Raw genomic sequence first — 25,527 nt, forward strand, 5'->3', positions numbered from 1 at the left:
AAAGATATGTCTATAGTCAAGCTAAATCATACCTTAAATTCCAAACATTTCATCACATTTAAGGGCAAGTTTAGAACCATGCAAGAAAAAAAATGTTTCAAGGTAAATTTTTACTTTCATTGGTATGTGTTTAATTTATTAAAAAAATAACTCTCAACATTCTTCTCATATTTGTATCTAATAATCAGAAAGCAGTAAAAAGCAATGTTATGCAAAAAAGCCTTAACACTAGTTAAATTATGATATGCAGCGTGGGTGTGTGCAAGGCTTATTTGAATATACCATACGTATTCTATGACAGGCAATCTGTCCCTAAATGGATGCCTGGGGGCAATGCAGTCACCACAGTCGTTTATGAGGGAGCATGTGTTCATATGTGGGTGGCTAAGAATGTGTGGGTGCACACAGAGATTAATGAAAACATACTACTATATTTGTGTTAGGGCAGGTGTTTGTGTCCAACACTTGTACTGCACCTGACCCACCCACTTTAATGGAGTTGTAGATACTGGTATCTTTTTTTTCCATGGGTCATTTTTAATAACTATTCAATGACGATAAATGTCTGTGTTTGGAGAAATCTATACACACAGCTTAGTTTATATGTGGTAAATATCTAGACTGATGCTTAAACACCCAATCCCACTTTAAAAGATTAGAAATATAATTTCTAATCTTTGTTTGTGTATAACAAAGTTGGTACAAAGTTTGTGTATAACTTTAAAAAGTTATACACAACTTGTTCCATTTTAGGAACAGGATTTCTTATTAAAAACAAAATACAAAACAAAAGTTCTGACGTAATAGCTTACTGTAAAAGACGGAGGGTAAATAAAAGAAACAGTTAAAATGTAAAAAAAAATGTGTGTTAAATGAAGTTATATAAAAATAAAACAGCGTATTTTGTCTAAAGTTGCCCCAGTAAACGTGTGTGTGTTTGCATATGTGTTTTCAGTAACTTGGCCATGCTTTTTATCAGGAGCCAGCTGGTTAACAGGCTCATGCATCACCATTTCAAACACTATTATGAACACACTGCACTCTGGCACCTTGTTATGAGTGTACACAGTTTTCAGTATGTGTGTATCGAAGTTTATGCGCACACATTTCAATCCTATCCTTCTGAAGCGTGCCTGCCATTGCTCCACACAAAGTATCAGCTTGGCGGTAATAAATTGCCATAATCAAATTTCATTTCTGAAAAATACCTGTGGGAGCACCCAAACAAACAAGGAAAGAAAAAAAAAGGGAGCTGTAAGAAGAAGTGTGAAGAAATACAAGGAGCTGCAGCAGTTTGTTTTAATCAACTTGGCACTGAATTAGAGAATTAAATACCAAGTAAGCCCTTGATGGCATATTTGTGCACATACATGTGCATGTACAAACACAAACATTTTTATGTTCAAACACTTGAACATGCAACACAGAGTAAGAGAAAAATAAATAAACTCCAACACACCCATCTCTTACAAAAACACACCAACAATGCATGTGCACAGACTCACACGCACAACAGGGGCCCTTGATAGCGAGGCTTAGCAATAAGCATGATGCGGTGAGTTGAAAACCGATGGCCAATTTTGCATTTCATACGAGCCTGGTCTTCAAAGACACACAGGGGATGGAGTGAAACCATTTATCAAGAAGAGAGGCACAACGGCTGAAAGCAGCGCTAGTAGAAAAGCCTGTTTATTTTTGGCTACCTAAACACTTAGGGGTGTGAGTGTTCATCAGTGTGTATGGATATGCATACTTGTTTTTTATAATGAGTATCTAGTGTATATTTTTTTGTATTTGAGCAGGTCAGTAAAAACCCATATGTATCAATTAAGGGAAAACTTGTTGGACAACTAAGGAGAGTAATAGAGAAATTTACTATTGTTTTGAGCACACCAGTAAAACTCATTGGCACTAAAAGATGTTACTGCTCAAGTTTACATAGGAGATTCAGTGATAAGATAGTTGGCATGTTGTCATTACAAACGCAGTTAATATGAATCTGAACTAAATATTAATTGTATACACTCAAAGTAGTTATAACTGAAGTGGAAAAAAAAAATTCACTGCATAGATATTTTAATCACAAATTACATCCATGCCTGTCTTGGTGGGAAACAGAAGACACATTTCTGTGGTAAACACTCAAGATGGTTTAGTGTTAGATGGGGGCCTAGTGGTTAGAGAAGTGTGCTTGTGCTCTGAGAAGGTTGCAAGTACCCGGTTCGACAGCCTGCACTCTGGGCTCCTGAGCAAGACTCTTAACCCCACACTGGTCCCCAGGCGCTGCATACTGTAAAGGGCTGGTTATACTCCCCGCAGCCGCAGTGAGCTTGACGCAGACATTTTTTATTTGTGCTCAATTTTGAGCGTGGTCTGCCCTATATGCTTTGGGTCTAGATACAGTCGAGGCTGTGAGGAAGTGGGGGCACGTTTATCCAACAACAGAGGGACATGACGGCGAAAAAGAATGGAGATCCAGGTGGAAAAAGGGTCCCAGCGTTCTCGTGCACCTCGCTCTTCTAGGTGGTAAAACTTCCCGAGTGGTTTTCCACAATTGCGGTAATAAAAACAAACGAAGCCAGGCCTCCTGTCTGCGGCAATGTCTGCAGTCACCTACAATTTTGGAAGAGGTGCAGCAGCGTCTGCGGAGGGGGCGGGGACATCTTTTTGTTCACTGCGACACCTACGGAGACGACCTAGTTTCGAAGTATAAATCAGCCTTATTGGCAGCTCGCTGCTCCCAAAGGGGATGGGTTAACTGCAGAGAGTTAATTTCCCATTGTGGGACAATAAAGGGATTTACATACACAAGATGAAAGCAGCCTGACTAAAGATGGAGGCGCTTAGGCTTGGTTGTCCTTGCGGACTCTGGAAGCAGCTGATAGGTACTGGTTGACGGAGGGCTGCAGGTATGAATGTAAACTTGTGTACTGAGAGAATTCAGAGACTGTGAGAAAGCTTTGTTTTGCCATTTCTACATAATAAATAGAATTAAAAAAATAAGTGTTTTAAATTACTTAAAACACTGGCATGTTTTTTTTCTAACAGCCTAAAGAAGTATAATGGGTTGTTGTGTTAAACTAATTACAATATACTGTAATGTTTAAGCTTGGCTTGTTCATTAGTACATTTAAGCAAACATAACTAGCTATCCATGATTAGCGCTTCACCTTAAGTAACTAAAGGTATCGTCTTCTCCAGCATCATACCAAATCTGTTTTGAAACAATTTTAGCGATAACATGATCAGTTGCTTCTGAGGGTCCCAAAGACAAAATGCAAGCTCAGAGGGGACTGTGCTTTTTCTGTGGCAGCTCCTAAGCTATGGAATGATCTGCCTTTGAGCATAAGACAGGCCTCTTCTCTTGCTATCTTTAAGTCCCTTGTTAAGACTCATCTTTTTTCCTTGGCTTTTGGCACAATTTGAGAGGTTTCACTTTGTTTTATTCTGTTTGTATACTAATATGTATTTTATTCTCTATCTTTTCTATTTTTATAATTGCATTGTATTTTATGATTGTGTACAGCACTTTGGTCCTGTCCGGTGTATAAAGTGCTTCATAAATAAAGCTGGTATGGTATTGTATGGTAACATTCTTAACAAGAAGTTATCAGTTCAGTTTTGTCAAGATCTTGGGTCAACCTGCTTCTGTGACTAGATAATTTTTGTTTGTGTTTTTCTTCTCCTTGTTAACAATTTTAGATACAGAATTGACACCATTGCTAAAAAACAAAAAAAAACAAAAAAGTATTGTGATTCCCTTTTGATGTGCTGTATAGTTTTTACGTTTGTTAGTTTATTTTCTCTGTGTTCCAAACTGCTTTTAACATTGTTGTTAAAAAGTAACTTTGTTATGCTTGTTGATCAGTCCTGCTGTAGAAAAAAATATTCCCAACTCTCCATTCCAAAGTCCGGATATGAGCCAATTCCAACTCTTGTAAATATATACTCAACAAACTAAAGCATTTCTGTAAGCATTCAGGGTAGTATCTGAAACTGCATTGGTATAATACCAAGAAAAATGTATAATTTCCCCAATTTTATAATTTAATTTTCATTAATCTCGACTTAGGTTCCTAAAATGACTTGTTGATTTTCCAAATATTTACCTGTGACATGGGGTTTACAGTGGCACTGCCCTGTGTCCTGGTTGCAGATGGAAACTTCTACTGTTGAGGGGCTCATGGTTCCTTGGTCACTACAGTTACAGGATGTGCAGCCATTTGGATTTGTAGCATCGAGACCATACCAACCAGGCAAACAGTGAGTGCATTGACGGCCTGTTACTGCAACTTTGCAGTGACACTGTCCTCCAATCTTTGTATGACACAGACAGCGAGAGATGAAGAGATACAAAGGAAATATAAGGTATACAAATCAACAACTTTCTGAGAATTGAATTTAAAGGGCAGCATGTATGTACCTGGGCACACTCTGTGGTACCTTGGACAGTTCCAGCAGGGTTACAGTTGCAGGGCTGACACACATGAGCTGAGGTTGGATCAAAATCCTGCATCCTGAAGAATCCACTTACACACTGCTCGCAGTTCTTTCCTTATGATGAGAGTGACAAAAGAGATAAAGGAGGGGGAAAAAATTATATAATTTATTTATTTTTTTTTGTAAAATTATCAAAATAAAAGAACCTTTGCTTATATTCTATTCGGCATGTCCCGGTTTGAATCCAGGAATATTTAAATGATTAATATTGGAAGTATGAGATGAAACTTTACTCCAACATTTTTCAGAGTGAAATGAGCAAAACAGGAAAGAGCTCTTGTAACCGAGTCAATGAGATGCGCAGTTATCAGCACAGAAGTACGAAGCTTATGAAGTCTCTTTCACTAAGAATTCTCAAATGCTGCACCCGTGCTGTACACCAACAAAAACAACATCTCTCTTTAATAATGTCTCTCACCCCACACATGAAACTGTTGCTGAACTGGAGACAGACTGCTGCACCATAAATGCACAAAGGAGCGTTATCACAGATCCTTCCTGCCAGCAGCTGTAAGACTTTATAACTATCACTGCTCCTAACAAGCTAAAGACCTTTTTATACAAATCTTTTTGCATAGGTGATAGTCACTTTAAATAGCATGCTGCTGTCATTTTGTACATCTCTGCTGTTGCTATTTCTTAATACTGTAAAAATGTCCACATTAATTAATTTTTTAGGGACTGCACAAAACTTCTTTTTGCTCATTGTGTACAACATTTTTATTTGTATTGTAATATGTTTTTAACCTTTTTTCCCACGTTATTCTGCTTTTTTTTTATGTATGTACACTTTTTAATGTCTATACTTGTGTTACTCTTTTACTATAATGCCTGTCGCTTTGCTGCTTTTACAACACAATTTCCCTATTGTGGGATAAAAGGATTTTCTATTCTATTTCCTTTTAGCTTCTTTAGTTAAAGCCTTAGGCTTTCAGGACCAACAGGCAATATTTTCCATCTGAATTGTCTGTAAGTATTGTCTGAATAATCTGCCAGTAAGGAAGAATGAAAGAAAAGGAAGCAGAATGCTTAGCATAGGGTCCTCCTGACATTCCCATCCAATTTTTTTTATTTCTAATACAATACCTATATTGCCGCTTTTTGTGGCCGATACAGATATTGGACCTGAGACAGTACAAATCAAACATACTTTTATTACTTATTTCACAGTATGGACTGTAAAACAAATGTTGATCCAGTGGTAGTACTTAAAGGAACTAGGAGCAGGAATTGTGAAACAATACACATGCATGTCCAGCTTTTTTTATACTAATGGGTGATTAGGCGTTGCAAACCAAAGCCAACGAGCCCATCCATGTATCGCTCTATGCCTAGAATAGGATGTGTGCTGCAAAATACGCTACAATCTGGGGTCAGTTTAGGAGAGAGATGTGATGTCAATTGATGCCACAGACGCACCCCCGTCAGCTTTGATACAGGAAGCTGCGGTTGTTTCAGTGGTAGTACTGGAAGCAACTGTAGAAGAAGAAGCTGTTGTTTAAAACAGTGACAAGGACAACTATTGGCTTAATCTGCAGTCAGCAAACGACCACAATATACTCAAAGTCCACTAAAAGCGACACTGCCAAAAAAAAAAAGACTTTATCAGCAGCAACTTGTGAGTTGAAACAAAAATATGAAGCGGGGAAAGCACCTGGATAAATATTGGAAACAAGCTCAACTCGTGGAGGGAACAGTAGCTGGATTTGGGACAGAATACTGATGCTGACATGGCTAATTTCTTAGTGACCGTATAGGTAACATTATGTTTTGAGCTTGATATGAAATTGATATGAGATCACAGAGAGTCAGTGAGCCCTAACGTATAGTAGCGTTTGCTATTCACAATAGTTGCTGTGTAGCACTGAATGTTTACAGACGGTATGTTTACCAAAAAGTATAGAGAGGTTTTTTAGAATTATAATTCCAACCTGTCAGAGAGGGTTTTACGTTAGCAGCTTGCTGTAGCTACATGCTGAAGCTTTTATTTGTGTAGTAACATAAGTGGGAATGCATAAGCATTCCCACTTGATTAGGTTTTGTTGCTTTACCATTTCAGTTTGCATAAAAAATAGATGAAGCCAACATAAAAGTTACACTAAAATTAACATTATTTACTTCGTCGCTGAACATGGTGGTTGTTGCTGTAAAAAAATATATGCGGCGGTCTTAAAGTAAAGCGTCACGTTGTAAACAGCGTACAGGATCACCAGTGCAGTGCTATAATATATCCTATCTGTGAAGCGTTTCTGTGCTCTCCAGTGCCCGCTAGTCTAGTGACTGCAGTTACCGACAGTGCCAGTCATGTCACTTGTTACTCTAATTTCCTCCTCCTGCCTCTAGTTCCTTTAAACAGAGAATCACAGTCTACAACCATAGGCATAAGAAATACTGAGCCTTTTATTATTAACCAATGGGTCAAAATGAGCATGAGAACAGTGAGCAAAAATCCCAGAACTGCAGAGTGCTGGGAACAAAAGCTGCCATAAGTAAAACACAACCCCCCATGGGGGACTCGAATCTTGAAGTGCAAGGGGTGTCCCCTGTTTAAACCAATATATTTCCAGGCCCCTCTTAAGTTTTCCAGAAAAGTTATGGATGATCAAGAAGTGGACATGGAGGATACCATGTATTCAGATGCAACCAAGTTGGCACAAACTCAACTTGTCATGTTTGGAGGAAGAAGAATGCTGAATTGCATCCTGAGAACACCATACCTAAAATAAAGCATGGTGATGGAAACATGGGGCTGCTTTACAAATGGGTGTCAGGATCCCAGTTTTTGTGTTCGTCTGTTTGTCTTGTCTTTTGTGTTTCTCCGTTCCACCACCGGGAGGCGCCTGGCTCCGGTTCGCCTCCTCACACATCTGCAAGCTGTTGCCTCATCACCGGACTGCTCTTAAGCTGCTGGTTGCCACTACTTCGACGCCAGAGTGTTTGCCAGTTTATGCCGAGTCTAATCTGAGTTTTTGCATTTTGAGTTTTTGTTCTCTAGCCAAGCTGAGATCACATTGAGTTTTACTGAGCTCTTGCTCTCCCTGAGTCTCAACTTTGTTTGTTCTTTGCCTTTTGGCAGGAAGCCTTCCTGCAAACTGGACCTTTTTGGACCGCCTTCTCCCAAGTGGGATCAACTGAGTCTTACACTGAGCGAGGAGGTTTGGATGCAGCCACCTTTGAGCACGCTGAGATCACTCTCTGAGTAAGGAAGTCATCTTCACCACGACCCGTTCAAGTACCACAGGAAAACTGAGTGGCAACCAGCGGCTGCATCATTCCACTCCGTCCGAGTTCTGGGTAAACCCTGTTCCGCCCTCCACCGAATCAAACAAACTCCTTAAGACCTACACACAGACTGGAGTTTACGTGTCTCTTCTTCTCTGGAAACGTGAGTGGCAACAAATCCTCTCCTTCAAGATTAACAACTCAAATTCCCCACTGAGCCTGAATCTTATAGTCTGTCTTCCCCTCGTCTTCCAGTTTCCCAGCCGAGCAGAGTTCGGAGGAACTCTGCACCGAACTCAAAATACTCTTCAATAAAACCCATTCAAACATTTACTCTGTGTCTCTATGTTTGGCTTCACTGCATGTGGGTCCGAGCTTTAGATAAAATCATGACAATGGGAAACATTTGGCCTCTGTCATTACGAACAAAGGTTATACTACAAAGTATTGAGTTGAAAATTAAATTAACAAAATCACATTGTCCTTATTTTACTTCTTATTCATCTTTGTGTAAAGCAGTTTTAATAAAATCTCTTGGAATGAACAAGGCTTCTATTCATATTTGTTTTGTATCTGTTATATTTAAAATATTTTAAAAATATGATTTCTATTTTACGATTCATTAAATTTTGCAAAAGAGAGAGCACCTGTAGTATTGTGAATGCAGTGGTCACAGACTCCTCCTCCTCCACGATAGTGCTCATGTGGATGCTCGTCAGCAAGGACATCATAATGACAAGAAACAGCATGACCATAACACTGACAGAGTCTGCAGTTCATAGGCTGGAGCTGATCACCTGACCTGAAGGGTTTGTCATTGTAGAGTGGTGCACAGCGTTCGCACTGAAAAACAAAATGAACAAAAACATTTTATGTCAAACAAGAATTATGAAAACACATCTGCTAGCATTTTACATAATGGTAAAAGTCACAGTAGTTACATTACAAAGTTTGAAAGAAAAACAATGGATTTCCAAATTAAAGCATTAGTTTCTGAAAAAAAAAAATTAAATTGTCTTTTTTAAATTAGTTATTAGTTAAATAACTTGTGGTTACATTTACAGTAACATATTAGTATTTGCTACTGGTCCAGGGGGTACCAGGCCTTTCCCTTATAGACTGCTGCAGATGGGCACCAGCCTCACCGTGACATTGACGAATGAAGCTCCAGAAAAAGGATCGGAATTATTATAAGAAAGTAAACATAAAAGTAAAAGAGGAACAAGTCAGCAGAACCCAAATGAAAAGTAAAACAAAAACCCATTCACTTCTAAGAGTGATGTTCATTTTATTGCTAAATCTGCAAGTTAAAGATATGAGTTAACCATTTAGTGCCATACACTGAGGTTTTGGAGGTTTTTAAAAAGGTAGATTTAGTGTTTAAATCTGGCCTGTTTTCATCATAAGAACCAAGTGGTACCAATTATACAGTCTGCCCCAGTTGGGACAGTTTAACCAATCAACCTTGGATCACTGCTCTGTTTGAGATCCATTAGCAAGGAGTGGCTAAAGATATGTTTATATGCCTGTAATAAATACCAGGCTATATGATTGCCCAGTTCACCCCCCAAAAACTGGTCCCCAAAAGTACCTATAAATTAGCACAAGGAAAGGGATATTATAAGTGACTTGTAACAGCTATTGCTTTTACAAAATCCCACTTTCATGTAAAAAAATAAACATACCAAGGAATATGTGGAAGGGAAGTGGAGTTGCGTTTGTGCCTGTATGTGTGTGGGGGTTCGGAGGGGTTGGTGGGTGGAGGTGGGGTAGGGGGGTTATAAAAAACAATCATTTCTTTAGAAGAAAACAGCAGAGGAAGGAAGCAGCAAGTACAAGTCCTTTGATTATGTTCAGCAGTCAGTACAAATTATGGTGGACAAGGGGGGCATCAAATGGCAGGATTAAAAATGTATTAAAAAACACAGGAGTTCCTCCCATGTGTGACACATGTAGACCTGCACTGGGCCTATTATGTATGACACACAGACGAGAGGGTGTTCAGAAGGTAAAAAGGAGGAGGGGGAGAGGGTTGATGAGGACTTGGGGGAGGTGATATAATTTTGGATTTCAGGGAAAGAAAGTATGAAAAAAATAGCAACAAGAATAAATCAAACAGCAGCAAGTAAAATACATTATGTAAGATTTAGTGAGGAGAAACAACAGGAAAAAAATAACAATAAAACAAGAGGCAAAATCCTACAAACCTGCATTTGGTTGGGGTTGTGCAGCTAAATTGAAGTACATTGTTTAATAATCCACTATAAAAATGTATGGAACAAAAAGTTATAGAATCAAATGATATGGTCATATCTTAATTTTTTTTACATCTATGACCCCTTGCCTGTATGTCTTTTTCCAGGGTTATTACTGAATAAAAAAAAAACTGAATATGATTACCATGAAAGGGTTTTTCTAAAAAAAAAAAAGGTTGACTTTGGAGATATGCGTCAAAGAAACGTTCACATAAAAGGCAGCAACACAATTAGGGTCGGGAATTGATAAGATTTTCACGATTCTGATTCCCTTATCGATTCTGTGAAACGATTCAATTTCTTATTGATTCTGTGAAACAATGAATTTGGTAAGTGCACGGTGACATTCCTCTACCTTTGCCTGGGACGTTCTATTTCTGCCTGCCTCGGCGAAAACAGAAGGCAGTGAACGGGCGCTGCCAGCCTCTGAGCCAGCCAGGCTACCCGTCTCGTCACAGTCACCTAAATCTAATGGGGAAGGCATCCGTTTAATGAAAAAGCATTACTGTAAAATTTCGGGATATAAACTCATCTCCCTCTGATTTGAATAAACAAATGTCACCTTTCTTTGATCCCTGAACTGCAGAGCAAAGTCGTAGCAGGTTTAATAACCCCAAGAAGAGGCAGGAAATTGGTTTATTTCCAGAAATGGCCTGTGATTTACTAGGAACCTCATTAAGCACAGCCAGTGATATAAAACTAGCTACTTACCACCAGAGTTGCCTTCCATGCTACGTTAAAATGTATGCCATGTTGTGTGCGCAGGTGTCTCTGCATGTTGGATATATTTCCTCCCGCGGATGTAATTGCCAGTTTACGTCCAAACTTTTGTTCGGTTTTACCAGATGGGACTTTTCTAGACTTACGCCTGGTCACGTCGTACTCGCTTACTGAATGCAGTGTGCGTAACTTGCGTTAAAAACGTGACGCAAGTCGTGCCCAGCACTAGGCTCTGGTGCTGCCTGGAAACGTTAAGAGAATTGTTAAGCGAGCTGCCAAACAGTGCCATGGAATTGGAACACGCAGAACCGGTTCTGAACAGAAACCGGTTTTTGATTCCATCCCTAAACACAATGATTCCAAACATTAGCTGCATCTACTGAACTAATTTACTGCATCTTCAGCTTGTGCTAATTCCAGAACAGGATCATTACAAGGCAAGCTTCTTTCACTTTTCCATAAACCTAACTGGTTTGAAGCCCTAGAAATTGTGATGTTCTGTTTATTGTGAAACCTTTTTTTAAAAAACCAATTAATTTGTTTTCAGCAATTTATGCTACAGCTAACTTACCATCTAGAAAGTGGACCATTCTTTCTTGGAGTTTAAAAAATATGTCTACTTTTTTTATTGTGGCTCTTTTCTCTGGCATGTTTCACCTATCGATGCTACTTTCTACCTTCTGTCCAAAAGCTCTTTGAACCTCGCTGCTAAACTTGTCTACAGCTGTTGAATCCAGGAGTAGAAGATTTTCCATCTATGGGTCTCTTTTCATTTCTTTTGGTACCCTTCTGCTTCCAGCCTTCCTCATTTTCCAAACTTCTCTTTGTGGAAAACAAATCTTTCTGTACATCTCTCCCATCTTTCCATCTATCCACCTCCTCATCCCCCATCAGTCTCCACTGTCCCTCGACTACTTGTTCTCATAGTCACGGTGACTGTGTGAGCTGAAAATATTACCATAGCAAATGAAAGAGTTTTTTTTTCTTTCGTCTCTTTTCTTTTTATACAACATTGCTTTACCTTCCCTCCCTCCCTGCCTGCTAATTAGTCGAGGGACTGGTGTTTGGGAGTTAAAAGAGGAGCGTGCACGTTAATTCTACTCATACAAAAGGTTTTGATGCTGCTCCATCATCTACATGCAGCAACAGAGCAAAAAACGAGGACACATGAAGAAGATTGAGTCTGTGCATTTCTAATTCACAATTTGTTGGACCCTCTTATTTGGGTTAGGCCACTATAATAATCCTTATTAAGAGTTAAGACCTTATTTCTGTTTTTTTTTTCAACAGTAGTTCTGTCAGTGATAAACCATGATTCTAAATCACTCACTCTAAAAATATTGTTTTTTTTCAATCAATGTTATGTGAAAATAGTGCTCTGAAAAATCTTTGTCCCAAACCGATTTTTGCTTTTTATTATACTGCCGTTTCATTCAACAAACTTCACTTTAAAGATAACCAAACTAAAAACAAAGTACAGCATTTGTTGCCCAAATTAACTGCTGTCAAGAGCACTTGTTTTTAAAATCATCTTGTAGTACATTTGACAAATTTTTAAGAGAAACTTTGTGCTTTGGGCATCAACAATCTGCTTAAGATCATGCCACAGCATCTTAATCAGAAGAACTTTGACTAGACCAATACAAAACCTGTTTTTAATAAGTCTGTCAGAGATAAACCATTATCATGCTACATAACCAAGCTATGCTCAAGATCGATGCTATAAACTGAAGATATCAATCTTTTAGGATTTTCTTAAAAAGCAGGATTAATGTTCCTGTAAATTACCTTAAGTCATTCACATCCTGAAGAAACTAAAAATCTCCAGATCATCGCAACACCACCACCAAGGTTTATTCCCAATATGATGCAGTTTTACTCCAGCTCAAACAAAATAAATACCTTCCAAAAAGTGTTCCTTTTATTCAGCAGTAGTTATGGCCTTAGAACGCATGGTGTCTTTTTTCCCCCCAATTTCTTTTTTTGCTGGTGAATCATTAACCAGTTCTTTACTGCCACATGTTTCTCCATTTATAGATTCTGGTTCGAACTGTTTGCTTGAGAATTAAAGCCTTAATAAAACATTCAGAAGTGATAAAGTAAATAAGAATAGATAAGGCTTTTTTTCCCCATCTATTTATTAATAAAAACTCTGACAGTAACTGACAATGAGTTTAAGTTTCGTTGGTAAATATGAACTCTGCTCCACCCAAAAAATTTAAATAAAATATGTTAAAGTGAAATGAGGATTTAAAAAGATGGATATAACTTTTTCACATACAGTGCTGTGAAATCTCCATCAGGATTCCCCCCCCCCACCTCAAACAAATTATAATATTTAAAAACCCCTTATCTTAGGCAAAGACATTTGCTCTGATTAAAAAACTACAAACTAAATCTGTAGGAGTAATTTTGTTTTTTACATACATACTTTGCACTCAGCCCAGAATACCTTATAAATATATATATATATATATCGGTTTGATATAAAATTTTCATGTAAAATGCCATATCCCAATGGCTGTAAGCAGATAATCATCATGATCAAGAGAAATGATGGCCTGTAAACATCTGGTTTGAACTTTGTGATATGATACATATGCAAAAGAAAACGAAAAAGAAAAAAAAAAACTATCAGAGCAGGTCATATGTTTCTAGAGACTGCAGCTGTGTGTGTGTGTTGGTGGATATGTATGTATTGAGTGTAAATCTAAGTACTTTGGACTGTGAACCAGAGGAAGGAATAACATCTTATTTTCACTCTGACTGTTGTGACAAAACCTGCTGAGTGAGGCGACTACTCTAATGGATATGTGGACATTCAGATGGCCTGTCATAAGCATCTGTGCATGTGTGCGTGAGTGTAAATCCACTGGGAACACTCATCTTATCCTAAATGCCATGACTAATTTCACGCTCTCGCAGCAAAGGTCATGGCACTTGCTAGTATGTGTGTGGCAGTGCTTGTGTGTATACATCCATGTCTTGTGTATCTACAGAAAAGTTAACCTGGTTAACTCAAGTGGAGGTGAAAATCTGCTGCTGGTGCAGCCTTCAGCGACAAAAAATCTGGAAAACACCACTTAACGTCAGTAGAGATCAGACACTGTTGTCTCACACAGGGAAGCGAGCTCAAATAAACAGCTAGAACTGGATTTGAAAATAGCAACTGACAAACTTAGAAAATCCCTTAGCAAAAAGTAGTATACTTGAAGTAAGTTCTATTAAGAATACTTAAGTATAAGTTTAAAAAGTATACCGAACAATGTACTTTTAGTGTACTTGAAGTTGTTAGGATTCCAGTTTGTGTGGGTTGTTTTTGTGTGTTTCTTCTCTCCACCACCTGATGGTGCCCTGTTCTCGTTGGGCCTCCTTGCACACCTGCGGCTCGTTGGGTCTTTACCAGAGGAGTATTTGAGCAGCAAGCTGTCACTAGCTCGACGCCAGAGTGTTTGCCAGTATTGGGTACTCTAGACATACTGAGATTAGCAGAGTCTAACCTTAGTCTTGTCCCTCCGAGTCTAAGGTTGTTTTGTCTTTGTTCTTCGGCAGGAAGCCTTCCTGAAACACTGGATAAGCCTGGACCTTCTATAAATGTCAAAATGTGTGAATTGGGGACATTTGCTCTCCGTCGTGTCTACTGCTAGCAGGTTCTTGTGCTAAATGAAAATTAGCCCCTTATGCTTTCATTTCCAACTTTGACTTCCCCCACTTGTGGTTAGGGAAAAAAAAAAACACAGAAAAGCGCCACCTTCTTATAAACCAAATGGATCAAAGTGAGGAGAAAAAAGTAGCGGCTTTCTAGACAGCAAAAATACGGTACATTTGTAGCAGAGTGATGGTAGAATTCTTGCTGTTATTCGGTTATAATACTTTTCCAAATCGAACATTTCCTGAGTGACATCTGTTGTAAAGGTTTATAAAATTCAACTGAAATGCACAGGCCCCAGACATTCACTCATATGCTCTCCTACACAAAGGTGCAAACACAATTTTATCCCTGTTGGCAGCTTTGCAGCACAATCTGATGCAACCGTCAAACACATGCCTTTAGTATTCAAAGGTCAGCTTTATTTACCTGTTTCAAACTCAGCTGAATTGTTATATTTATACAAGTAGTAAAATGAAACATACCATTATGTATATTTCTAATACAATTTCTGATTAAGATAAGGTGAGCACTATAATGCAAAATTTATGATATATCTTTCAGTCTTGACTGAATCCAGTGGTAGTAGCAATATGCAGACAGAGTGACAGAATAAGAGATCAAGTCTGACACAGAGTGCACATAAAAAAGAATCAAAAGACAGAGGGAGAAAGTAGGAGAGTCCAAGCGTACCTTTGTACACATATGGCTTTCGGCATGTATGAGTGTGTGTGAGAGGGAGCCAGTTTTAGTGTGTGTCTTCTAAGGCCCCTGTTGATCATTTTGACACATGTCTGAGCATTTCTGTCACTTTAATGTCACTCTGGAAATTCTACAGATTAGTACAACATCCTTCATGGTGCTAGGCCGATCCACATCAACAGAACGTATGCAATATTAAACACTAATATTCCCCACAGCCTTTAAGCTCTAATATTACAAAGACAGAAGAAAGGTCTTGAATATTCACTTGAAGAGATGGCATGGACAGGTTTAAAAGAAAAGTGCACACAAACACCAAAAGAAAAGAGCTCTTTGTAGGCAAATGCAGATATTATACAATGATGTGTTTCAGATAATCAAAGCTCCTACAGAGAATAGGTCACATTAAAACATGTCCTCCCTACTTAAATCTGGTGCATCTCCCAGCTCAACAAAAGAAGTAAGAAAAAAGGAAAGAAACAGCTTGGGAGGATGGATTAATCTGAGGCCGATAAATATATGGAAGCAGGAAAGAGTCAAACAGAAAAGAATTAGATACATAGAAAGTGCAGACATAAAGAGTGGTACAGGGTGGGGGTTATACAAAACGTTTGAGTGAAACGAAGCAAAAGACAAACAGAGGGGAAAAAAGGGCTGATTAGAGATGCATGCTGGGGGAATGTCATTGTTCTAGTCGATTTGAGACATTATTTGAACAGCGACTCAGGAGAGAACGACAGAGTATGAGAGACAGAGAGTTATCAGTAAAGAAAAAAAGGATAAAGGTTGTACTGGGACCTAGAGAGCAGAGAGACAACTGTAGTCTATAAAAAGAAAGCATGAAAGATTTTTTTATATTAATACATAGGCACCTGTTTATGTCTGGGAACATTTTCCACGACAACTTATTTTTTATTTTTATTCTTTATTCAAACATGGGTGAATGGAGAATGATATTTGTTTTGCTTAAAAATAATCTGAGAAGTTTTTAGTTGTTTTCGGTGAAAATTGTAAATAGACAATGGTGTTCACTGGTTCCTCTATAAAACACTAAAAGCCAAACTAATGCACAGTGACTGGGGCATGAATGATGTAGAAGTAGTAAATAATGTAGGTTGTCCTGTGTGACAGTGTGTTAAAGCAGACATTCCTGGATATTTCACTCGACCAATGGAAACTAAAGCTGAGATGATGGCAACTGCTAGTGACATAGGCTTTTTTATTTTTTAAAGAAACAACCATTCATGGATGGCAGTTTAGATCCGAACATGATTCAACGGGAAAAGACAGCAGTTTTTAATGACAAACTGATAATTCTGTGCGTTACTATAATATTGCTTAAATAGAACATATCAGGAATCAAGGATCTTTCTTTGTCTCCCTCGGGAGAACCTCTCCCCAGACAGGAAACAGCTTCACCGTATACAACATACAGTCCACAACAAACTGAAGTCAAATACAGACTAAGTTTTAATCAAATACCATATTTTTTTCCAGTAATAGGATTTAAAATATCTTAAAAAAAGTAAACTGATTTCTGTTCAACATAGTCATTAAATACAAAAAAGCAAACAAAAAGGAAAGGCTGCATAGGAACAGCTTCATTAATGGACTTATGAAATAGAAAAATTGAATTTAATCTTAGTCAATACAATCTTGGAGAAACAAAAACATGCACACAATTGAAGGACTCAAGTGCTGCTAATGTTGTATTAATTGTATCCACCTCTACAGTTATTGGTCATGTGTTTCTTTTTTTCCAATTAATTTTCTGTTAATGATATCTAAGTTTTACTTTATTATTTATTTTAATTTTAGCCTGAATTGTCTGTCTAAAGTTTACAAGGAGAAATATTATCGCAGTGAAGGCCTGATCAGATCAAATACATTTCATCTAAACCGATTTGGTCTGAGTGGGAAAGAAATTTCACTTGTAAAAAGAGAGGTGTATTTCTCCAATCACTATTCTGATTGGCGTCCATGTCCTGACCCGTTCGGATCTTTGGAGTAAGATCATCTCCATTGTGCATGTGTGCAACGTTAGTGTTACGTTTTTCCACCTTTTTTTCTGATAAATTAGACCGTTTCATGCATGTTTAACTGATGGAATCTGCTCAATCACTTGTTCATGTACAGACAATCTTTATCAGATGTAAGCAGAGATTTTGAATTCCAATGAATCAAGATTTAGATTGGGACAGTGAAATTTTGCAGATGTTAATGTAACAATAGTGTAAATTTTTACCCAAGTATTAGCTTGAGCTGAGGTATATTAAATTAAGATTATAATCAAATGTGGAGTACAGATGCTCGGTCGGAGCTGCCTTCTCCAAACCTCTATATAACTTAAGAGGCTCTGATCTGTCACTGAATAGGTCACTTTACAGTTTGATTTTCTGTTAAAACCAGGTGCTAACTGAGCTAAGCAAATAGAATTCTAACCTACCTAACTAGATATATTTTTAGCTTTCATAGTAGGTTTTAATAAAGGGGGGATAATGGCATTGTAAATCCATGACCTAAATCTGCTAAACAAAAAAGTTCAGCCAATTAGATTCCAAAACACCAAGGGGGAAAGTTCCTTTCTACGACAGTGCATGGGAAAGTAATTAAACTTTTATGCATTTTTATTGACATTATGTCATAAAACGGTTCAAGTACTCTGCAAACAACGAATAGTTGAGGTCTACAAAGAGCGATTAAAAAGCGCCCTCTTAATTTGCAGTCAAAACTTTAAAAAAACTAAGGGCAATAGTTTAAACATTTTTTAAGGATAAGAAGAATTAAATTTGCGAGGGAAAAAAGAAGAAATTTATTTACATTTAAAAAAATCATGTATTTTGTTGTAATTCCTTAAAAGTTCCCCTGATGTTAAAAAGTGATTAATCAGAACCCTGAGAAGTTTTTGCCCACAGGGATTTTCTCTCTCTTTCTATTTTGAGCCCTGCCGGATCTATACAGTAACCTCTACATGCTTTAAGATGCTTGGATCTAATTCAGACATTTATAGTTGCATCTAAACCCCCCGTTAAAGCATAAAAGTGTGATGGTTCTGTATTTAAATAGGTGAGACTTTTCAAAATGAACTTGGAAGGTTTTTATCACAAATAGTTGTGTAGAGCGATGTCATAGTGCATGTGAGGTCAGCTTTATCTATATGATATAATTATTGAGCAGTTGTTACTCACATTATTTCCGACGGTGTGGCTCTCAGGTAGACACAGACAGCGGTAAGGGGTCACACTGGTGTCACACTGATCTGCATGGCCGTGACACTCACATCTGTTCAGGGAAAAGTTGGGTCATGGTGTTAGAATAAATATAAAAAATAGTGAAAGCTACTTATGCAACGGAAATTAAAAATACATTTTACAATGAAAAAAAAAAATACAAAGACTAGAAAACCATTGATAGTGCAGACCCCTGCCAAGCAGCTAATTTTGCCCCTTATTATGACTTACACCTAAAACTAAAACTCACACATGATCTGGATTATTACCAAACTCAAATGATTTGTTTCCTTAGAATAGTATAAAACTCCTTAAAATTTGTTCATAAGTTTTAAAGTAATCCCGCTAACAGAAAAAAACAACAAACAAATATTTCTTAAAACATTAGCCAGAGACTTTAAACGTTTAGCCACAGAACAAAGGGTAACCATTAAAAGTTGTGGATTGTCCACAAGCCTAAATTTGCATGCTAACTGCAACTGTTTCTTCCATTCTGTGTGGCGAAAAACCCACTTCAAGAATATTACTGCCACCTAAAGCTGCAGTGAGATATGTATCATCTTATTCTAGTTCAATGTAATGTGATTTAAATTGAGTGCCTCTGCGATTTAGAAATTGTGTTTAGTTAAATTGCAATTATATTGTAAATGCAATTAATGCCGTGGGTAACAGATTTTTGTCAAACCTGAGTAATGATGCTGACGTTTATGGCATAAATATGGCCCATCCTCATATATTTCAAACACTAAAGACAAAATACACAGCACAGAATCTGGACTGATCAGGATTTTTAATGCCTCTACATTTTTCATTCTATCTCCTTCCCCTCCTGTTCTTGTATTTAGGATGCAAAGTTGTGCCTTTCATCTTTATGCTACAGTATGCTTTTGCGTGGAATATGTTTGGCCTGGAGTTGAATTATATTTTGTGAATAAATTCTCATATTTTGAATGGAAGTTGTTATGCCTTTACTCCATATGTGTGCAGTTACTGTTTGACCATGATTTGAGCTTGAGTCAAACTCTCATTTGTTGTCCTAAAACACAGCTGGTTGGGCATGTGTTCACAGAACAAATGACAGTCCAAAACTTATTTGATTAAATATAAAATAACATGAATGAATTTAATTGCGAAATATTTTTACGGTCTCCCATGTGTGGGCATTGAATAAAAACAGTCCACCATCATAAAGAACATGAGACAAAAAATCAAAGATTCAGTTAAATATTTCACCTTTTACTTTCAAAAGGAAACACATTTTAAATATCATTGAAAATCTTCACACCAGCAATCTGCTTAAGCAGATATCGCAATGTGCAAGTCTGTGCATCCCTAATAATATCACTTTTCATTCTCCTCCAATATTAATGTTTACATGCTTTACCAAAAGAAAAAAAAAATACGGAAGACGAATTAAACAGAAAGGAGTGACATGCATGAATGAAGATCGCACAGATGAGGTTTCAGCAGCATTAAATCTGTTTCTCCTACTTCACTGTAACAAGCTACTAATTAAAACAGCTTAGAGGGAGGGAGAAGGAGAGAAAGAAGATGATTGCCTCCTGCATAATCCTATAATTACCACAGTCATAAAAGACAGTCACTATGTCAGTCACAATGTCAGTGTAATGAAAAGATGTGTTCACAATTACTCTCAAAAAGCTCTGCTGAATCCCAACAGTCTGTGTGGAATATTTTTTTCTCAGCTGTGCTCACTCACTTCTTACAAATCGGTTCTCCAATGTTTCTTTTAACCAATTATGACATTTATATTGGCTTTGATATGATAAAAATGACGTAAATAATGAAAAATCCTGACTCTTTAAACTTTTTTATTTATTTTATTCTACAAATATTTTTTTTTCTAACAAGAGAATTTGGAACCAGAACTACCAAAATTGCTTTGCCACCCTCTAGAATATTTAAACAGCTATAGGACCCAGGTGCATTATCAGATCCACACTAAATTGTATGTGCTTCCTGATGACTGACTGTTTAACATATTGCAATGGCAAATTGAAAACATCTAAAGCCCACCCACCGCCACTCACTGAGGACAAAGTAACAAGTTCTGATGAAGATTGACCGCTAATGAAAGGCTTCAGATGTTATAAACTGGAAGAGACTAAAATCTCCATGAGATTTTGAGGACTTCGCGCTTGTGTTAAACTAAGCCTGATTGAACATAATATCAAAGGATGTAACATTGCCTAGAGGTGAGAAGCAGAGGTTGTGGGACAGGATTTCAGAACACCCATGATGGTGACTCATGCCATTACGGTGTGGAGGTAAGGGAGGTGTTTAACACTGCATGCAGCTTTAATGATATTTAGCATTTGGTCAACTCAATATTTATGTTTTTTCTTTAGTAGTTCTACAAATTAAAAGCTTAACTTTATCTGAAAGATCAGACACCTTCAAGAACATACTAAGACAGACAGTATATCTTCAAAGACTTTTACCTGCCACTGATTGTGATCTCACTTATGGCAAAGTGTCTGTGTCGCTGGTCGACTCCATCTGCTCCGGTGTGGTATTGTCCTTTCATATGTATTCTGACCTGGGAAGCTAGCACCATCTCTTGCAGGCCAGGAGTTTTATAGAAGTCATTATATCCTGGCCTCGGATGTGGCTGTGTGGTCAGGAGACTAAAGGTGATATTACCTCCTAAAAGTGGCACATCACTGGTGTACAAAAAAAAAGAATTAGTGTAACAAAGTAAAAAAAAAACAAACAGTATTTATAGATGAAAGAATTAAAACACTATCTCAAAATCTGAATAAAAAAAAAAATCCTCTCTGAAATTAGAGAAACACTGCTTTCCTGGTTTTCCTGAGTGCTACCAATTTCAACTTTTTATTTCAGGTCAAACTTGCCGATTCTGTTTTTTCATTCATTCCAAACTCGGCAAACTGATTTGTACATTCCCATTTCCTACAAATATATACACAAGGGATGTGAACGTTATCTCTTTTTTCTAGTTACAGAACAGCATTGCAGATAGTGGGCCAGTGTGAGAAAAATAAATCGAAGATTAACTTTTCGAACAGTAAATTATGAAAAATATGAATCTGGCTAAGTTTTATAGATCAAGTACTCGACATGGACATGCTTTGTTGCACGCTGAATCAGAATTGGCTGCAATGCAAAAATCTTGTTTTCAAATTTGAAACATATTTTAGCTAAGAAAATTTATGCTATTTTAATTATTGTCTAACTTTATGGTCTACAGTCAAAGTCTCTTTTTTTAACGTTAAAATTGCTATCCTCATTCTTGCCATGGGTGGGACTAACACTTTCTCAGAAATCCAAACTTTTCTTTTACAGATAAAATTTGGAGCAGCAAAGCAGACTGTGCACTCCTCTCCAGTCAAAAACCCACTGCATGCAGAGAGCAGCGGAGGCCCATTGCATTAATTCAGACTCGTGTGTGATACAAATAATAATCCCAGTGGATGACTTGACAAATAAAAACCCTAATAAAACATATACAGCAGGTTTTCCCACTTGCAGACCTTGTTGGTCTCTTTCATTTTTATCAGATACTTTTCAGCTGTGAGTTTTGGAAATTATAAAAAGAATCCTGAAAATTGCGTTGTGTAATTCTTAAGTAATTAACATTTCATCATTAAGGTGCCTGGAAAGTGCCAATGATCCAAACAACAAACATACTCAAAATTAAGGTACCTGATACGTTAATGCTATACAGACATGTTCTTCAAATCTTAGTCAATATAGTTTACCAACCTGGGCATTTGCTGGCAGTTGACAGAGTCTGGTCTTGGTAATGGTCCATTGTTCTGCATATCAAAAACATTGCAGTTTCTGGCCATATACTGCCAATCTAACCAGGATTGCTCTGTCATATCCATCTCCTGCTCAGAAAAAGGAAGCTTCTGTCTCTGAATCAAAACTGACTCAGGCAAAGGCCCCCGAAACTGCACTATAACGTAGAACACCTGATATAGAAAGTGATAAAAAATTACAGAAATTAGTATTTCAACTGAAATATTTTGATTAATAATTAAAATACAATAAATAAATAAATACAATAAACAATAAGAACAACATTTTGAGGTTGTTTTCTGTGCACAGTATTTAGCAAGCTTGATAAAAAACTTACAAAATTAAAATTAAGTTTTCCTTACTTGGCTATGCTTTGCACACATAACAATAACACTAGCCAAACCGGTTAAGAAACAAAAATAATTCTCAGCAGCTGCAACTGTTACAAAAAAAGTCTGAAACTGAAAAGTGCACAGAATTATTCGATCACACAGTGTTCAGAAAGTGCATTTTCCTCTATTCTGCACTTTAGATGAATGACTGTTTAGGTGCGACTGGTACTCGATACTTTTGAAAATGAGTATTGTATCCGGATACAACGTTTCAGTATCGATACTTTTTTGAGTATCGATACTTTTGACAACCCTAATGCAAATCATCACACATTGCACAATCACATATTTTTGTAGTCTGCCCATGGCAAGGTGTTCAATGACATTTGTATAAATGCAGGCTGTGGAAGAACCACACTGCTGGTACTACTGGACCTTAGTGCAGCGTTTGGCACTGTTGATCACCTAGTATGGAAAATTGGTTGTGCTTTTCTGGTAAAGGTCTTTTTTTTCTGAGAGTGGGTAACTTTATACCAGGGACCACAAATGTTACATGTAGCGTTCCCCAAGGGTCCATCTGAGGTTCCTCCTATTAAATATCTCTATCGAGTAAAAAAAAAATTATTTTCATTCTGAAGGTGTGGCAGCTTTTAATTTGCTGTGCAGTGCACCACAATCAATTATGTATAGCGGAAAAACTGAATGTGCTATATAAAAAAAACTGGCCTTGGTTCAAGCTAGGGTTTAATTATTTCCAGAATTTTAAATCTGCACCTTATAGTTATAGTAATGAAATACTGCAACCTTTGTTGTGTGTTTGTGCACGTTAAAATTATCTATCTATCTATCTCTATATATATATATATATATATATATATATATATATATATATATAAATATTTTAAGAACCAGACTTTCACTTCTAAAGCGACCCTGTACCCTTTGACAACAGTTGTACTCACCACAATGTATTTATTTTAGTACAAATGAAAGATGATTTTTTTTTTTATATCCATGTAGAGAAGCTACTTTCTATCATGTCAAATGTAATAATGTTCATATTAAATGTCACTGCTTGGCTCCCATCCAAGTTTTTATTTCAAAGATTTACAGTAGACAATGCCACATTACTTGTATATTTTAGCAAACATAAGGATGTGAGTTCTATCACATATAACCTATGAGCACATTTGTGCGTATGAGTCTTATCTGCCACTCCAGCGGGCCGGGACTCTGGGTTACACAGCAGGGAGTACATTAAGCCACTAAGGCTGTGAAAACCCACTCACACACAAACTCAAATACCCCTGACTTCAGAAAGTGTCTTTTATGTTGAGTTTTGAGTTGAGCAGCCACATGAGGACAGCCTCTAAAATATTGCACCCCCTACAAACAAACGTTATGTCCTGGTATCCTTCCAGGGGCTTTCCATTGCCTTCCATTCATTTCCCTAACTCAAACCAACAACCTAACTTGCCAACACATACCAAACGTTACACCTAACCTCAAATTAATTCATGCTTTAGTCCTAAATCTAACCCCAACCCAAGAAGAGAACTTCTCCTCATGGGGATCCATTTTTGGTTCCCACAAGTCCCCACTAAGTAGCATTTTCCTTGGAAACTGACCCCACAAGCAAAAAAAATACATAACCATGCACATAGGCCGTACACATACAAAAAAGAGGAGGACAGGGTCTTCTAATAACAATACCTTAATCCAATAGTTTGCCTGTATTTTTTAATTCTCTGTCCCTCTGTATTTTAGCTATACAACAGAGAACTACTTTTTACATCAACACACAGAAATGTTGCATATAATGGTGTGATCCATTGTCGCTGATGTAACAGGAACTATGCCCCTCTGAAGACACACCCCTCTGGTGTAGGTTTTAAAACGACTAGCTTCCTGTATTAGCGGTGCTGTATTTGCCGGTGGCTCTGTGTTGCTGAAGGCTAGACAAAGCGCTTCCAGCTAAAGGCTACACTAAGTAAAAACCATCCCTCCGGAGAAGTCTGCACTCGCTGGACCGAGTCAGACTGCCTTTTTCTTTCTTTTTTTTTTTTTTTATATACTCTAATAATCCCAGAGTGAAATTACTTCATTTAGCTGCATTTAACCCGTCCCCTTGCGGAGCAGTGGGCTGCCATTGTGCGGCGCCCGGGGAGCAGTGTGGGGTTAAGGGTCTTGCTCAGGGAGCCTGAGTGACAGTCTGTGGGAGTGGGGGATCGACTAACAACATCAGGATTCAAAGCCCTATGCCCTAACCACTAGACCGGACACTCCCCCCATTTCCTGCGATTCAAATAGAGTTGAACAAAGTGTTCCTGAAGCCTGCTGCAGCAGAGACAGAGAAGAGCTAATCCAGCTCTGTTAACCGCCGAAAAACAGGGCCCTGATCGTTGTTCGCCGAAGGAGTCGTTAGAAGCCGCCGGACCACGACTGCCTATAACGGAGAGACGCAGAAGCACCAAGGAGGTGCTGTTGGAGACCGGGGCTACGAGCTAACTAGCATAGCTAAAGAGGGAGACGTCCCGTGCTACCGTGATTTATAAAAATAACCCTTTGCAAATCTCCTCTTATTATTGCATCGGATTTATCCAAATCTCTTTGAGCTGGTGTCGGATGAATGGACTAGACCGAAGACGGGTCTGCAGAAAACCATACTGAGCTGAGGGCCTTTATTCCACCGAACCAAATCAGTAACCTCATCCTTCCCCTCCTTTCCATCTGATGCTAAATAAGTGCTCGATAAACTAGGTAGAATAGAAAGTCGTGTTGGTGTTTTTATTTGAAATAAGCTTTCTGATTTAACTGCTGATGGTATTAAGAGTGAATGCTAATGCTCACTGCAGACTGAACGAGTCACGTGTTGCTGAAGCTAACTGCTCAATCGTGAGCTAACCATCCCATTGTTTCAGTTGGACCCGACCAGAACCAGAACCGTTAGTCCTTCTTGGTGGTATGCTGACATTACCCTGGATACCCCGGCTCTAGATACATCACAAAGACTTGCTGTCTTGGTCACAGATGCGCCAGCAATACGTGAACCAACAATTTGTTCTCTTTTGAACTCTGGAATGTCACCCATAATGTTGTGTGCATTGCAATACTTTGAGCAAAACTGTGCT

At 37.9% G+C, this 25,527-nt stretch overlaps 1 protein-coding gene across 1 annotated transcript in view; it reads right to left on the reverse strand.

Annotated features, from left to right (window-relative positions):
• The window catches only part of LOC107086931 (usherin-like), a gene marked incomplete at its 3' end in the record, with an annotated part of 93,161 nt that overhangs the window by 28,980 nt on the left and 38,654 nt on the right, over positions 1-25,527 (reverse strand). The window contains exons 10-15 of the mRNA XM_015378222.1: positions 22,026-22,237; positions 20,741-20,962; positions 18,237-18,330; positions 8,370-8,565; positions 4,424-4,554; positions 4,110-4,317 (exon numbers count right to left, since the gene is read on the reverse strand). Of these exons, the coding sequence (XP_015233708.1) occupies positions 4,110-4,317; positions 4,424-4,554; positions 8,370-8,565; positions 18,237-18,330; positions 20,741-20,962; positions 22,026-22,237 (1,063 nt within the window). The remainder of the gene's footprint in view (positions 1-4,109; positions 4,318-4,423; positions 4,555-8,369; positions 8,566-18,236; positions 18,331-20,740; positions 20,963-22,025; positions 22,238-25,527) is intronic.

Source organism: Cyprinodon variegatus, unplaced genomic scaffold (assembly GCF_000732505.1).
Source record: "Cyprinodon variegatus isolate N-32 unplaced genomic scaffold, C_variegatus-1.0 Scaffold167, whole genome shotgun sequence".
Taxonomy (NCBI): domain Eukaryota; kingdom Metazoa; phylum Chordata; class Actinopteri; order Cyprinodontiformes; family Cyprinodontidae; genus Cyprinodon; species Cyprinodon variegatus.